Source organism: Pimephales promelas, chromosome 5, assembly GCF_988280905.1.
Source record: "Pimephales promelas chromosome 5, fPimPro1.hap1.1, whole genome shotgun sequence".
In the NCBI taxonomy this organism is placed as follows: domain Eukaryota; kingdom Metazoa; phylum Chordata; class Actinopteri; order Cypriniformes; family Leuciscidae; genus Pimephales; species Pimephales promelas.
The window spans coordinates 26,210,381-26,227,794 of NC_142773.1; the positions used below are offsets into that span (position 1 = coordinate 26,210,381).

General features: G+C 43.8%; 1 protein-coding gene across 3 annotated transcripts in view; it reads right to left on the reverse strand.

Moving 5' to 3' along the window:
* Positions 1-17,414, reverse strand: part of astn1 (astrotactin 1) — a 225,066-nt gene that overhangs the window by 185,253 nt on the left and 22,399 nt on the right. For all 3 annotated transcript variants that reach the window (XM_039654609.2, XM_039654610.2, XM_039654608.2), the window contains exon 2: positions 2,346-2,533. In XM_039654609.2, the coding sequence (XP_039510543.1) occupies positions 2,346-2,533 (188 nt within the window). The remainder of the gene's footprint in view (positions 1-2,345; positions 2,534-17,414) is intronic.

Sequence of the window (17,414 nt, forward strand, 5' to 3'; positions counted from 1 at the left end):
ATGGATCTTTTATGGATGAGTGAATACATTGATGTTTTTAACATGACTGGTATAAAGCAGGGCATGATTATTAGACGTATACCAGCAGCGCACGCAACGCGAGTCCCGCGGATATAAAGGACATTTCACTCTGTAAAGTCGAAGTTAGTCGCGGACATTGAGCTCTCGGCATCTCGAAATTTCGAAAGGTGTTGATCTTCGTTTTAGTTCTGTTTATGTCTCAAAGTCTGCTTGCCGTCGTCCATAATGTTTGAACAAAACAACAACAGCGTGAGCGTCTTGCTAGGCATAAAGGCAATAACCCGGTTGTCCATGTCTGTTGCCACGGTTACTATCGCAGTGTGAGTGCAAAACCCTGCTCACCCGCCACGTTTCCTTGGTTAAAATTTCCTAACGATTTACAAATACTTGGAAACATTTGGGATATTGAAAGTAATCAAAAAAACAAAATATATAATATTTGCTTAGTGGTTTTGGGGTATTTTACTGCAAAAATCCTGCATATTGTGCCTTTAAGTAATTAATGACTGGTTCCCAATCTTTTAGCTATATTTACATGGACATCAAACACACAATCTGTTTGTACTTAAATACCGTGCTGTCCTTCATGAAGCAAGCATAATGCTCTGATAATAATGCTAGAGAAAATTGTTTGGAACCCGTTGCTCACCTCAATAAGGTTGAATCATCTGCTGACTCCCTGCATGTTGCCTTTAGAATACTAATAACTCTCTTTGTGGGGATATCAATGTCAGAGGCTGTGTTTGAGATAGGAGGCATGCAATATTCTTCAGCTTCTGAGGGATCATGCGGGGTTCGCTCAATAGAGAAGGTTTCCCGGAGCCCGGAGGTATCACATTCCGACAGGGATCTTTCAGTAATCAGTGGCTTTACACAGAGAATCAACTAACCATCCAAAACAACTGCCATACTGCTCTAATGTGCAATTACAAGATTTAGAATTCAAGCAGCAAAGGAAATCCAGCAAAGCCTGGAGCCCCCATATGTCCCTTTTGCTTTATATAGAAATAATGAGCCATTTGTGCATTTCCTATAAAAATATTTGCATACCAAACACTTGAATATCAAAACAGCTCATTCATCCAACCTGTGTTCAAAACTCTACATTCATCTGAGCTGCATGCTTTGCCCCCATTCAAATCCCACTGCTGTTCAGCATGACAATTTACAAATATGGATTTTCCACTAATTATACAGAGTATGTTTAATAGCTTTTAAAATCCTTATGCCCTGAAGAGTCTTGGCTCCGATTGTTCTTAGGGATGACAGTAGTATAATGATCCAAGAGAGGAGAACCGTAAAGCCAGGAGGTGTAACCACTAATTGTCGGAATCTGAACAAATGCTATCTTCCTTTCCATCTAACATACAACACAAACTTTTCTTATCCAAGTATTGTTATTGTTTTATTTATTTATATATATATATATTTTTTCGTTTGTTTTTATCCCGGCTTAGTTTAGATAAAACCTGCAGGACTCCAAGGAAAGATTGGATGATTATAAATACACTGTAAAAATATATTTATATATATTTGTTTAGCCCCTTCGAAAGATTGTTTATGAGTTTTTCTTCAAGTATATATATTTAATGTCTTATGAATCTTTTTTTTTTGTTAATTATCAATTTTTTATAATTATCAGATTTTTTTTATTCTTGTTCCAGACCCAAAACTTTTATGATCTGACCCAAAAACAGATGAAGAAATGTTTTACACAAATTACTAAACCTAAATTCGTTTCCATCACAACTATCAATTACTGCATTATCAGTCCAAAGCCCATAGTGAATTACAAGCAAAAGTTATTATGCTCAGTTATCATGGAGACAACAGTGTCATTGAAGAGAATTCATGTGATGAAATTTGAAACGTGATGTGTGAAGAAAAAAAAAATGAACAGAATGCTTTTATTAAGTGTCGTTTCCAATTAAGTGTGAATATATTATTTATTTGGCTGTCGGGTTAAGAATACATAAAATGCTAGCAATTAAATTAGCCTTAGGAAGACAATGGAGACATTTTATTGCAAAATATTTAAAAGGTCATTTCCATCACAGAAAGTTATTTAACAAAAAAAGAAAAGAAAAAAAAGTGATTTTTTTGTTCCAAACACAATCCAAAGGTTTGAAAGTCTCCATGGTTGAAGTAACAACTTTATCTAAATGTAGACATTATCTACATTTTGAAATTTTTAATTGAACAATTAATAAAAATAAAAAAATAATGTATCATTTAAATGTTTTGCATAATTTCATAATTAAAATTATTATAAGGGAATTTGTTCAAGAATTAGTACAGAAAACATTAAGTACTGGGTTGCATACCATGACTGAGATGTGCAAGATGCGAAGCTCCTCCTCTGCGGAGTCACTAGCAGGGTAAGCGGTGGCCGCCGGGCCAGGCAGGTTCTGACTCCCATCCTGGTGGTGGATGTGGAAGAGCAAAGTCCCATTTTCCAACCACTGCTGCCTCCAGCGAACAAGGGGGATGTCTTCAGAGTTCCCAGAGATCTCTGCCAATATAAACACAAGATGTTTTGTGTTGCATTGAGCAGTGTTTGATGGTTTGCAGGATAAATCAAAAATGCTCCAATAAGGCAAATATACAGGATACTGTGACTATACATTATTCATATCGCTCCATATATTTTTAGGAATATCAAACCAATCCCTATGGCATTTAAACTTCACTTTATAAATATACGTGATCAGTTTAAACAGCCTCATGTCTGGTTAATGGATGTAGAGACATATGACTAAAGCATTAATAGGAATAGTGCTACTGGACATCACATTAAAATAAAATTTAGGTGGAGAAATGATAAATGGGCACAAAGCAAACTGAGCATAATGTTCTTGGCATTGCATAAATTCTGTTGGATATGTAAGGCCAGGGGATTTCGATAAGCCTTTGAAAAGGCTAACATGTCATTTTATGACAGTTTATTGAACTATTTGGGTGGGATGATACACTGGATAGGTGTTTTTAATTTTTAATGGCTGCTTTACAATTCTCTTTTTGATTGTCTAATTAGGAGTTTGTCCTTTAACATACTTATGTACTCCTGAAACAAATGAATAACAAAACTTTTGACCTGTGCAGCTTTTTTTTTTTTTTTCTTTGCATTAGTGATATGTTAGACAACGGGGAGGCAGTTATCTCCTTTCAAAATGGTGCTACACACTGGAAAACAGAGGAGAACCCCTGACCCACTTTATGATTTGTATATGCAGGCATAAGCCAGAATGACTCTGCACTCCATCACAGTCCCAGGGGTCCGGTATGGGAAGTTACCTTTATTAATTAAACAACATGCATGATACAACACAAACAAAAGGCATGTTACAGGGATAAATTACTGCTGTTTGCTTGTTTCCAATAAGGGTGTTTCTTCATGAGCAATTATGCCCCTGCAGACTTTTAGAAAATAAATTATTTTAAAACACACCTTCGCACTCTTCTCTTACTAGTTTCTTTGTCAACTAACAATGTGTTTTTGTTTTGTTTATGTATGTATATATAAATAATTTGGTTTAACAGCATTCTGAGAATTATTTTGTTTTGCAAAGCCACCCCAAATAAAAGCTAAGGTTCCCAAATACATAGACATATGTAATATTTAATGTTTTCGCATAATTTTATGACAGACAGACTCTGTGGACGTAAGAATATAGGGCCCTAAATGGGCAGAGCAGATTAAGTTTCTCTTGGTCCGACGTCAGAAAGTTTCTTCCTGGTCGATGACGTCAACCGCCTGTGACAATCCGTCTCGCCATTGGATTGATTTCATATGAGCTTCATAACGCACTCATGGAGTGTTCCCACAGTGCTTGACGCAGCTCGAGTTCCCTATTTAGGGAACTAGGGTTACATACGTAATCGAGACGTTTTCCAAGTTCCAAAAGGTTTTCAAGACTGTGTGACCTTTATATAACAAAAAGAAAAAGCTGCAATCTTTTGAATGAAATTTAACCCCTAAGACATAAATGCGCATTGCGTACAAATATTAAGAAAAATGCATAAAATTGGCCTCATTTCTACATTCAGCAGGATAAATGATATATTCAGCAGAAATTAACTGTGTTTAATTAGCTGTTAGAAATCTGACTTTGAATTGAATTATTATCCAGACAGGTCACACATTGTGTAAAATTATGTATAATACTGGTGCTTGTACTTCACACCCTGAGTTTTATCACTATTTTTTTTTTTTTTTTTTTGAGGAGGCTGTTAGTTCAACCAACTCAAACTATTCAGTTCCAAAGACAAATTTGAAAAACAAAAAAAAAACAACAACCAGAAGAATAAACATACAATATAGAAGAAAAAAACGTTGTAATGTAAGAGGAGGCCGTCATCACATCTAGTATGAGCTCTAAAAAAATGAGTACGAACTATAGGGTTTTTTTTAATTTTTTTTTTTTTTTTTTATAGAAACTGTGGGATCATTTGAAGGCTGAATGTTGATAGTGCAGTTTTTTTTTTTTTTCTTTTAAATACATATTGGGAACTAGTTACCCCGAAATGCCTTTTTAAATGCAGCAGAGCACAAACCAAAGGGAGAGATGGAAAAAGAGAGATAGAGAGAACAAGAAAGAGCAGGCTGGGATACAAAGCTAGTACTATTCATCTCACATCATGATGCAGTGTTAGAACCTGCCCTCCCCTCTCTTTCACTGTGTCTGTGCTTACAGAGAGCCACAGACTTACATATACAATCTGGCCTTTGGCTAGATGCAGCCATTTACAAAGGCTGCCTCTGAGGAAGAACCTTTCTAGAGTTGGCCAGGGTGTTTGGCATCATATAAATGCTCATAATGCGGATAGAACAAAGGCTAACGTCTCAAAAAACAGAGTGGAGGCTTGCCCATTATGTGGGATTTGCATTTTCATTTAAAGAGTTACTCTCCCTCTGAATAATTTTAAAAAGAACTTGCTGTATTGTTTTTAAACAGATGCACATATGCAGGAGGACTAAGGTTAAAATCAGCTTTTGTTCTATATAGATTTAATCATTAGTTTTATGCTCATTTATCTGCTAGTAAGCAATTATTATTAGCAATCATTATATTGAAACACATTCAATTATAGAATAAATCTTGGGGGATTGGGGAAATAGGTTACATGCATACCATAGTATGGCAATATAACAGATTCAGTTAATAATATAACTAAATATTTACTGAGGATAGTAGTAGCAAGAAAAAAAGCTATTACTTGCCTATGGCTCCAACAATGTCCCCCAAAGAGAATTCAGTGGAAACAAATTGTTACAGAAATGTACAATATAAAAAGATTGACATTCAAATTGAAATTACAAAAGAGATACTTTGGAAAGACAATGGAAATGGACAATGCATAAATCAAAACAGAGAGAAGAGAGATACATATGTGAAAGGGGAATGTATATGCATGTTTGTGAGCATATTTAAATATGACTTTACAGTGGGATATTTATTTTACTCAAGGAACTCTTCAACATGGTGATTCTAAATTATAACAATTCTTAAAATATGAAATGTGTACAAACTGCTTCAGAAATGGATTTACCTGATTTTAATATACTAAAAAGTAAACAAATAAAAAAGAATAAATACCAAAAATTAAATAAGTTAATTAAATTTAAAAAATCAAAAATTATATATATATATATATATATATATATATATATATATATAGAATTTTCCCAACACTTCAAAATTATAATCAATGCTTGACTTGTTGTATGTTAAATTCGGAGATGTCTTCAGTTATCACAGCATAGACAAACAAGAATTGTGATGAGTGAACATTAGGCTACACACAGCAGATCAAACTTTACCTTCACCAGCCTGTTCCAAGGTATGTTTCCTTTAATGGTGCCAATTTTCCCCCTGAATAAGAATTCAGGACTATGCAATCAGTCAAAGTCAGTTTTATTTTGTAAGCCTATCCAACACTTCGAAACACAATGGCTAGCAAATGGTAATTTGTTAAGGATTCAAAGCCATGTTTAATATTTCATGGTGGATAATTAGCCTTAGGACTGAGCACAACGGACAGAAAATATGTGCCTTCAAACCATTCCATGTTAAATCATTACTAACAGTTATAAGCTACTGGGGTTGCACCAGATGAGATTCTGCAATTTGCTTTGGAGTTTTCTGACCAAACAGTTATTTACATATTAAATAAATGATTTAAGAGAGATCACATAATCACAATTTTTAAAGAGCCCCTATCATGGATTTTTGAAAATGACTGTTCATATGGTGTGGAATATAGATCTAAGGGAATGAAAACATCCTGCAAAGACAAACGTCGTGCTGAGTGAGCTGAACTGTATGAAGTTCAACGAACTTCTGAACTGTATGAACGGCGTTCGGGGATCGACTTATCGAAACTATTTCCTAAGATGGCTCCTGTCTGCATTCGCGAAGTGCATATATTGGAAAATAATTTCCATTAAAGATTTCTGTTAAACCCAAAACATAAAGATGTATGAATGTTAGAAGACAAACTCTCTTAAAACCCATTTCATAATCTTAAAACTATATTTTCTAAAGGTCCACAGGGTCAAAAGTTCCTATTTTTGAAAAAAAACACACACAAATGCCTTGGACAATTTATAATAAAAGACAAGACAAAGAGTCAAAGAAGCAATTATTCAATAATACGCCACATGATATAAGCTAAACTGTTACATATTTTAAACACTGGATTTGTGCACTTGTATAAAATGGTAGGTAATGTGACAATTGCAATTCAATAAGACTCATCAGACAGGCTAAACCCTGCTATTGCACTACACCACAGAGCACTGTTACAGAGTCTTATCACAAATATTCAGGGGAAGCCACAATAGACCTATCACTAGTCTCTGCCTCGGTGGGATGCCGGTGGAGCGTCTGCTGCATATTCAGTCAAGTACGTGAAGGTTCTTTCCATTGATCATGTACACACCAAGAGGCTAATCTGGGGACACTGCTTCAAACTCGGAGCTCTGCCGAAGCAGCAAAGTTTTATAATATAAAACCACCTGCATGACAGAGGCCTCAGCCTCCATCGAACCAGCAGGAGGAAAACAAAGCAAGTCCCTCTGCACAGATTCCCCATTTGCGACACAGCGGGTGGGTTTCAGAAGACATTTTCAGGGTAGTCAGGCTGAAGCGTGGGCATGCCGGTGTCAATCACAGATACTTAACTGGAAAGCATATGCATTAATCCTATCAAAAACACCATGCTCATATTAGAAGTTAATTGCACACGTCTTGTTTTAGCATGCTCATTTGATTTTCTGCAGTTTCATGCTTACCTAAGACTATCTAAAATCTCTTTAAAATGAAAATTCTGTAAAAATTCTTGAATACAAAAATGCTACATTGATTAATTTCAACGATATAGCCTAGAAAAGAAAAAATATATATAGTTCAACAATTAAATAGAGCCCGACGTCACCGTCGGCCAGAGTGACTTCGGTTATGCCCACTGAGTGGCAAAAATACAGTGTTGCAGCATTGGTTTTCAGCGTGAATGTCATAAAAAGCACACAAAACACATCTAAAATTTGACAAGAAATCGTCTCGGTTACGTATGTAACCCTCGTTCCCTGAGTAGGGAACGGAGACGTTACGTCAGAAGTGACGGAGATTGGGGGTTTCGCATAGAAAGCCAATCCTCTTCGAGTATTAAAACACGAGCCAATGGCATGCAATGCCTTGGGGCTGCGGAAATTTGCATAGCGTACTCCGCCCTACTCCGTGAGTATAAAAGGAGGAAGTGAACGCAACCGCAGTATGTCTTCGCTGAGGAGCCAAGACTGAACTCGGCCTCTACCCAGCGATACAGCAGAAGTGGCAGGGAGACGTAACGTCTCCGTTCCCTACTCAGGGAACGAGGGTTACATACGTAACCGAGACGTTCCCTATCGTAGTCACTTCGAGTTACGTCAGAAGTGACGGAGATTGGGGGTCTGTGCCATCACGCCATCTTCAAGCTGTCTTCCAGTGCCCTGCGAAAGACTGAACCCCCGAGCCTTACCTCTTTTTTTTTTTTTTTTTGGGGATCCGACTTTGACACAGGATTACCAAGGTACACTGGGAAACATATCCCGAAGGGGACATGCTACCAGCTGCCTACCGAAGGGAGGACTTAAGAATACACATATGGCCACATAGGAACGCATATGGAACACTGGAGTACCAACCGCAGGTGGCTACTGATTTAAACTCCAGGGGTGGCAGATGGCTTGCCAAGGGAAGACACATGCTCAGAGAGGCTTACAGTGGATAATACACATGAGACGGTTACCATGGGGAACCGTGCGCATGGAGGCACCTAGCTAGCATCCAGAGCAACGCAGTGGTGCCCGCATCGTCGGTGCTGGAGGACTCAAGACTTCAATGGAAGAACTGAGGAATATCGCACTTATCCAGTCCGGGGAGTGGAGTGGCGAGCAAGCGAAGACACCTGAGCGGATCCAGAACTGGCCGAAACGAGTACGTGAGAGGATACCGGCTCAATTCGCAGATTATAGAATCTGGCGAAGGTGTTGGGTGTCGCCCAGCCTGCAGCTCTGCAGATGTCTGTTAGCGAGGCGCCGTGCGCTAAAGCCCAAGAGGAGGCTACACTCCGAGTGGAATGGGCCGTCACACCAAGGGGGCACGGAAGGCCTTGCTGCTGGTAAGACAAAGCAATGGCATCCACTATCCAGTGGGACAGCCGTTGCTTTGAGAGAGCCCTTCCCTTCTGGCTCCCCCCATGACAGACAAGAGCTGGTCTGAGGTCCTGAAACACTGCGTTCTGTCGACATAGGCGGAGAGCACGTACCGGACAGAGCAGTGCCAAGGCTGGGTCTGCCTCCTCCAGGGGCAGCGCTTGCAGGTTCACCACCAGGTCCCGGAGGGGAGTGGTAGGAACCTTGGGCATATATCCAGGCCGGGGTCTCAGGAATACGTGAGAGTAAGCCGGCCCGAACTCCAGGCACACTTCGTCAACAGAGAGTGCGTGCAGGTCCCTTACTCTCCTGATGGATACCAATGCAATCAGGAGTGCTGTCACATAGGACAGGGCAAAAACTCTACCGACTGCAAAGGCTCCAGGGGAGGCCTCTGCAGAGCACCCAGGTCTACTGAGAGGTCCCCAGAGGGCAGGAGGGGAGGGAGGCGGATTTAGCCCCCTCACTCCCCTCAGGAACCTGATGACCAGGTCATGCTTCCCATAGACTTACCTTTCACTGCATCATGAGACGCGGCAATGGCCGCGACATAATCCAAAGGGTGGAGGGCGACAGCCTGCGCTCCAACCCCTCTTGCAGGAAGGAAGCATGACTCCGATCGAACATCTCCGGGGGTCTTCTCAGCGAGAAGAACACCAATTGACGAAGAGGTTTCACTTCAACGCATAAAGGTGTCACGTGGACGACGCTCTTGCGGAAGTGATGGTTGCCGCCACCGCAGGTGGCAGCGAACTCAAACCTGCCTCGTCCCGTCCTGGAGCCACACGTGCAGCCTCCAAGATCGGGACGAGGGTGCCACAGAGTGCCCCGTCTCTGAGAGAGTAGGTCCGGTCTCAGAGGAATAGGCCAAGGAGGTGCTGTCGCGAGGAGCAAGAGTTCGGAGAACCACGTCTTGGTGGGCCAGTAGGGGGCTACCAGCAAGACCTGCTCCTCGTCCTCCTTGATCTTGCACAACACCCGTGCAAGGAGGCTCACTGGGGGAACGCACACTTGCGTGGGCCCCGTGGCCAGCTGTGCGCCAGCGCATCCGAGCCGAGAGAGCCGCGGGTCAGAGAATAACTGGGCGCAGTGGGACGAGTCCCGAGAGGCGAACAGGTCTAACTGTGCCTCCCCGAACTGGTCCCAAATCAGCTGGACCGACTGGGGATGGAGTCGCCATTCGCCGGAGATGGGACGGGCCCGGGACAGCTCGCGGCTGCCCGGTTCCGGTCTCCAGGAATGTAACTGCACGAAGGGACCTCAGGTGCTTCTGACTCCATATCAAGAGGTGGCGGGCGAGCTGCGACAACCGGCGCGAGCGTAGACCCCCCCTGGTGGTTGATGTACGCTACTGCCGTAGTGTTGTCTGAGCGGACAAGCACATGCTGGCCCTAGAGCACGCTCGGAAGCGGTGCCGGGCGAGCCGTACTGCCAACAGCTCGAGGCAATTGATGTGCATGAGGCGCTGGGCTCCTGTCCAGGAACCGGCGGCTGCATGCCCATTGCACATGGCACCCCAACCCGTGGTAGACGCATCCGTGGAGACAACGAGATGCCTGGAAACTCGCTGAATAGGGACCCTGTCCGTAAAAAGCTGAGGTTCGACCACGGGAAGAAGGATCGGCGGCACGTCGGAGTCACTGGAACTCGGAGCGAGCCGCGATGCCATGCCCACCTCGGGACTCGATCGCGAAGCCACAGCTGAAGCGGTCTCATATGAAGCAAACCGAGCGGCGTTGCCGCGGCCGCGGATGCCATATGCCCCAGGAGCCTCTGAAATAGTTTCAGTGGAACCGCACTCTTGCCCTCGAACTGTCGAAGACAAGCCAGCAGTGAGTGCGCGCGCTCGTTCGTGAGCTGCGCGGACACGGCGACCGAGTCTATCTCCATGCCGAGAAAAGAGATCCTCTGCACGGGGCAAAGTTTGCTCCTTTCCCGGTTGACCCGAAGGCCCAGACGGGCTAGGTGCCGTAGCACCAGGTCTCTGTGTTCGCAAACCTGAGCTCGAGAGTGTGCTAGTAACAGCCAGTCGTCGAGATAGTTCAGGATGCGAACCCCGTGTTCGCGAAGGGGAACAAGGGCTGCCTCGACGATCTTCGTGAAGACGCGAGGGGACAGAGCTAACCCGAATGGGAGAACGGCGTACTGGTATGCCTGGCCCTCGAAGGCAAACCGAAGAAACGGTCTGTGTCGAGGGAGAATGGAGACATGGAAGTACGCGTCCTTCAGGTCGATCGCTGCAAACCAATCCTGATACCGAACACATTCGAAAATGCGTTTGGCCGTGAGCATTTTGAACGGTAGTCGATGGAGAGAACGGTTCAAAATGCGCAGGTCCAGGATCGGTCGTAACCCACCGGTCTTTCTTGGGGACAATGAAGTAGGGGCTGTAAAGCCCGGACCTCACCTCGGCTGGAGGGACCGTCTCGATTGCACCCTTCGCCAGCAGGGTCGCAATCTCCGCTCTCAAGACTGGGGCATTGCCACCAACCATCGTGGAGCGAACTCCCCTGAAGCGGGGAAGAGACCGTGCGAACTGAATCGCGTAGCCGAATCCGATCGTTCTGATGACCCAGCGGGAACCCCGGGAAGCGCTAGCCAGGCTTCCAGGAAGTGAGCCAACGGGGTCATGCGAACCACAGACGTCCCCCCGGAGGGGCAGCGAGGCGGGTCGACCGGCATGCGTGCAGGAGTTACCCCGTCCGGATGCACCGTCGAAACCCGCTCCCCGACAGAAGAGACCAGGGAAGGCAGAGCGTTCCACGGGGGTCTGTTCTGCCGGGGGTCTGGCGACAGAGGGGGAAGGGATTGGCGTAGCCCGGGGACGACACACGCACCCTTCCGCGCCCTCCGAGACAGAGAGGAATGAACGGGGCGACGCACTGGACGTCGTGCGCGCTCATTCCAGTCTGTGTGCTCAATGACAGTGTCAGCTTTTCCTCAACCAGCTCAGGGAGCTAGCTAGAACAAAAGATTCTCCACCGGCCCTCCACCGGGGAAGGAGGGGCCCTGCCACCGCCTCCTGAGAAAAACCATGACACTATCACTGAGCGGCCCGCCTCAGGAACATCGCTTCGCCTGGCATCTAGCGGGGCACGCGGCCTGAGGGGGGGCTCTTTTCTTGGGACGCTTACCTGTGGCCTCCTCCGCGACGCGAACCGGCTGAAGGCTGCTGCTGGGGCCGCGTGGGAGGGAAGGGAGCCGCAGGGGGGCGTCCTCGGCGGCGAGCTGGCGGAGGCGTCCGAGCCGACGGCTGGTTGGAGGCAGCAGCTGGCCGTCGGGGCAGAGAAACCGCCTTCGTCTGCTCCTAGGCGGTCGAGAAGTGCTGGGCAAAGTCCTGGACCGCACCGCCGAACATTATGATGCTCCTGGACCACAGCGGTGGGCATCATCTGACCAAGGGAGCGAGCGACCGCCTCCGTGACCCGTTTAAGGACAAGGTAGGCGACAGGCTCGCAGCTCGCTTGGTCCGTCACCTCCTCGTGCACATTCCTGAGCAGCTAGCTTTGTAGGTGCTCATCATATGCAGGGCGGAGGCTGCCTGTCCCGCCGCTCTACAGAATCGCGCCGCCATAGACGACGAGAACCCATAGGCTTTGGAGGGGCATCTGAGAGCAACCGCCGGTTGACCGGGGGAGCCCCAGCGTACCCACAGACAGCCGCATCGCCGAGGGGAGGAAGGGCGGGGAACTAAGCACGCTTTTTTTTTTTTTATTTATTTATTTATTTATTTTTTAGTGCGTGTCAGTTCCGCATGCAACTCGGGGAAAAAAAGGAAATTGGGGTTGGCCGTGGCCGTAAGGCGGCAGCGTTACCCAAAAACCAATTATTCAGCCGCGAGAGATCGGGGAGGGGCGGAGTTCCACCCCCACCCGATGCTCACGGACGCCCGAGATAGCACGGCCATCATCGCGGGATCAGACACGGCGGCGCTGACGCTCCCGAGGGAGGCAACGCGGCCGCATCCTCACTTCCCGAGGAGTCAAGCCCGCCTAGTGATGCTGTGATCGACATCGCGTCATCATCTGGAGCGCTGCCCGAAGCAGCCGGTGCCACCGAAGAAGCAACCGACTGAATCGAACTAACGCTCGCTGGCTCTCGCACTGAGGCGGGAGGTGTGGCCCGAGGAATCGTCGGGGCTTATCCCACACCATCACCGTAAATCACCAGGTCCCCGGGTCGACGGGCCCCCTATGGAGGAAACCGATCGAGCGGGGGGGACCGGGACTCTCACTCAAGTGAGATCATTGAGTCTCGACCTCAGTGTAGAGATGGTCATGTTCCCACAGAAGGAAAATGAGTCATCCACGAACGCTGCTGCTGCATGCTGAAATGCCCAGGCATACAAAGCAGCGATCGTGACCATCAGATGACGACAGAAATCAATCACACCCAGAAGAGCACGGGCGAACCGTCTTTAAAAAGACGTGCGCGTGCAGCTCTTTCAATGAGAGGAGGAAATTCACTCTTTCAGCGCTGAAGCGACCAGGGAGAAGCGCAAAGTCTGGCAGACCACTGCTCAGATCGCAGGCGATGCAGAATCTCGCTGGGTACCGCCGTCACACCAACACTGAAGAGGACGCTCGTCTCGAAGAGTCTTGAACAGTGCTTTCAGGAGTGAAGAGGTTCTCTTGGCTCCGAAGCGAAAACATACTGCGGTTGCGTTCACTTCCTCCTTTTATACTCACGGAGTAGGGCGGAGTACGCTATGCAAATTTCCGCAGCCCCAAGGCATTGCATGCCATTGGCTCGTGTTTTAATACTCGAAGAGGATTGGCTTTCTATGCGAAACCCCCAATCTCCGTCACTTCTGACGTAACTCGAAGTGACTACGATAGGGAACTGAGGTACTGTATATGTTTACAAACTGCCAAAAGCTAAAAGAGAATCATATGGATTGCTGCAATTCATAGAAACAACTGGACACCAGGCAGCAAAAGGTGAATTTGCAGTTATCATTATGTCAATATGCTGAATTTAGGGGCAAAAAATATCATACTCTATACTGAATATATTGTCAACCCATCAATTAAATATGTACCATCTTATATTCTGCATTGTTGGACATTTTTAAATAAACACTGCCAAAAAAATGAGTTTTAAGGCTAGACGATATGATAATATTTATAACATTTATACAAGTGATCACATGGATTTAGCCGTACGTATATTGTAAAGCGTTCACAGGCAAATTTGCTTTATGTATTTCCTCTGTGTCGAAAATCAGGCACATATAAATGTCAGGAAACACTATTCATGGCTGCATCCATGGATATGGATATCCTTAATATCCATGGATGACTGGATCTTGGGAACATGTAGAGTCCAACCTTTAGTCTAAACTGATAATCGTTCTTTAACTCTGGTTTTTGTAGTTTCCTCTATTAAATCCAGTCACGCAGCAGGCTCTTTTGCCACTCAGTCCGGCTGAGGGGGGCGTGTTCCAACGGGAAAGTGACGTCAATCATATATACAAATAAAACATTTAATGCAAAATATTAAAACATTAATTAAATAAAAATAGTTATACAATAATAAATAACCATAGTATGTTTCCAGATATGTACACTCTTTATAGATTGATGCATGCATAATATATAATAATAAAATAAAACTAGCAAACTTAGCAGACATTTATGACCCTTGTCCTTGGAGCATAACCCACTGCTATAGAAAGAATGTGTGTAATTGAATTTTAGATGCCTGACTCTTAGACCTAGTGACGACTAGCCCCAGCCTCTCCTACACGATGCATTATATCGCCAAGGCTGATCTATTATGGCCGATTAGGTGAAGGTTACAGAGCTTGGTCTTAAGTTGCGTGCACCCAGAGCACCCTCGCTGGCAGAGAGCCTCCCTTAAGCTACACCTGAGGCCATTATGGAGTTAAAGCAGGCGCTGATGTGGTAGAAGACGAGAACAGAGGGTTGTGAAAAGGAATGGTCATTAAAAAAACAAAAAAAGGCCAGAGGGTCTTTGCAAGATTCTATTTATAGTGTTGAATCAGGCCAACAGGGCTTAGGGAACCAGCGGAATGAAAGAAGCAAGGACCTGCTAATGGAAGCACTAAGACCGAAACACAGACACAAACATTTTTCTCTGTGCCATTACACGTCTCATCACATGACAGATGAAATGGCAGTGTCTCTCAGAGAGAGAAATCGACATGTGGCAAGACAGTAACTTTGCGCAAATGGTAATATGATTTGTTGTAAGAATTATTTGAGGCTAACAATAAGCTGTGGCAGAAAATAAGCTGCTAAATGCTCTTCAAGGGTAACGGACATCTTGAAGTGTTATAATTCTCTTCTAAGGTAATCGCTGATTCTTACAGCAAATGACTATGAATAAATTGTATGATTATTGAATAGCATATCCTCTAAAACAAAATCATCCATTTTGTTCACTTCTGCCATTTCTGTGGTGTGACAACAATACCACACAAAACTGCTCAAGTTAAACTTCATAAAGGAGGATGACTGGTACTGTCTTTCTTTTTTAAATAAATTATTTAATACATTTAAGACATAATACATTTGAGTCTAAATTGCTCCTTCAGGAAAAAAAAGGGGTACATCATTGTATGCTCATTTGGCAGACACTGATAGAAAGTCACAGAGGGATGATATGTTTTGTTCTTTTTCCCTCTCTGTTGGTTTGTGATCACTTTAGCATCAAATGAAAAACAGCGGGACAAAGCATAAGGGGGAGAAACATCCTCAAATTAATTCAGACAATTTGTGTGCTCAACATAAGTATTGTTTCAAAGGATGCAGGCATCTGACATGCATCTGTATACAGAAAATAATAGCATGTGAGAGTTTGCTAAAGCACATGAAAATACTCCTGAGACTTTCTGTTCTTTGGTTCAAAATGAAGATTCTCTGCAAATCCAAAAATACTCAATGTTCTGCCTTGAAATTAGCAGATAATTAGAAATGAATGGGGAAATTACATGACATGCCAGACTAAAGAGCACTGCATGTCTTGTCACTTTGATATTAGCTCTAATCTTCCCTTCGCTTCCTTCAGTTTGTTTCAACGTTTCTTCAAATAAAATGTAATTTCTTTTGCCGCTAAGGGTCAGTCACTAACCTCTTACAATAACAACGGTGTAGGTTAATGACGCAATATTCCATTTGAATTATGGAACCTGTCATCAAAGCTTATGGATATAATAATGTTTATGGATGAGCAAATACATTGATGTTTTTTTATCATGACTATGGTATGAAACAGGCCCCAATGAGAGACAGATATCAGCGCCATATGCGAGTATGTCCCACGGATATAAATGAATAAGGACATTTAATTCTACCAAACTACCTGCAAGAGCAGAATTACTCACACATGTCACACTTGGTTACACTTGGTCTACACTATCAAACTAAACTGCATTTGAGTGTCTTGATGGTTAGGCTAAAATGTTTCTCTATGTGTTAGTTTGTATGAGACTAACAGTAGGCTAGATTAGAATAACATACAGATCATATTCTAACATTTCATCATATTGAACTATATAACATTAATTAGGTTTACTGTGTGTACATTTGCTCAACTGTCTAATAAAGTGCATGTAAGAGCTCTGTCAAGTCGAAGTTTGGCACGGACGTGGAACTCTGGGAAATCTGCTGTGGTCCATAATGTTTGAATGAAACAACTGCAGCTAGACGTGACAGTGTTGTCCACGTCTGTCACCATGGTTGCTATGCTTGTACTGCACGAGCGGAAACTAGGAATAAAGCGGATATTACGTCAGTGAAAGGAGACAAGTGAAAATTCCAGGACGGCCAATTATTTATATTTGGGAATTTCTCTAAAATTAAACATTTTCATGAACTTTTGGGATAATACAAGAAAATTCGTACAGATTGTACCTTTAGTTCATTGTTTCTTTAAAGCTGGAGTCTGTAACTTTGATGGGTTAAAAATCCAAATATCCAAAATAAATGTTTGAGAAAGTCACTAACCAGCCAGTGTTCAAACCTATCTACTTGCCTTAGCTCGATTCAAAACGGTAAATTGGTAATAATGTTTTTAATTCCAGAAGTACTGGTGGATTTCCACAGGAAACAAAAGTCACACTTTTGTTTTTGCCCTCATTTTTCATGAGCTGTGAGAAACGGCATGGAAATCCACCAGTAGAACTCAGATCTGAACTCAGATCTAAGAATTTTTCTATGCACACAAAAGGCATATTTCTCTCAAATATTGTTCACAAATCTGTCTAAATCTGTGTTAGTGAGCACTTGTCCTTTGATGAGATAATCCATCCACCTCACAGGTGAGGCATTATTAATTATTAATAAAAAAGCCTCTCTAAAATGTACAGTTTTATCACACAGCACAATGCCACAGACGTCACAAGTTTTGAGGGAGCGTGCTATTGTCATGCTGACTGCACGAACGTCCACCAGAGCTGTTGCCCATGAATTGAATGTTCATTTCGGTCTTATTACTAACAATTGGCATGTGTTGACCAATCATATTCCACTGGTATTGTTACCGACAGCATGCTGACAGGAAAATATTAGCTTGACATTTAGAAACCAGTGCCCTTGACATACAGCCAAAGAGATGTCTATGATTCTCCCCAACACACACAGACAGTCCAACAGACAATCCTATGATTGGATATCCAACAGCAAATCTGTGTTTGCATGAGCCATACATCAAACAGATGAGGAAAAAACAGAGC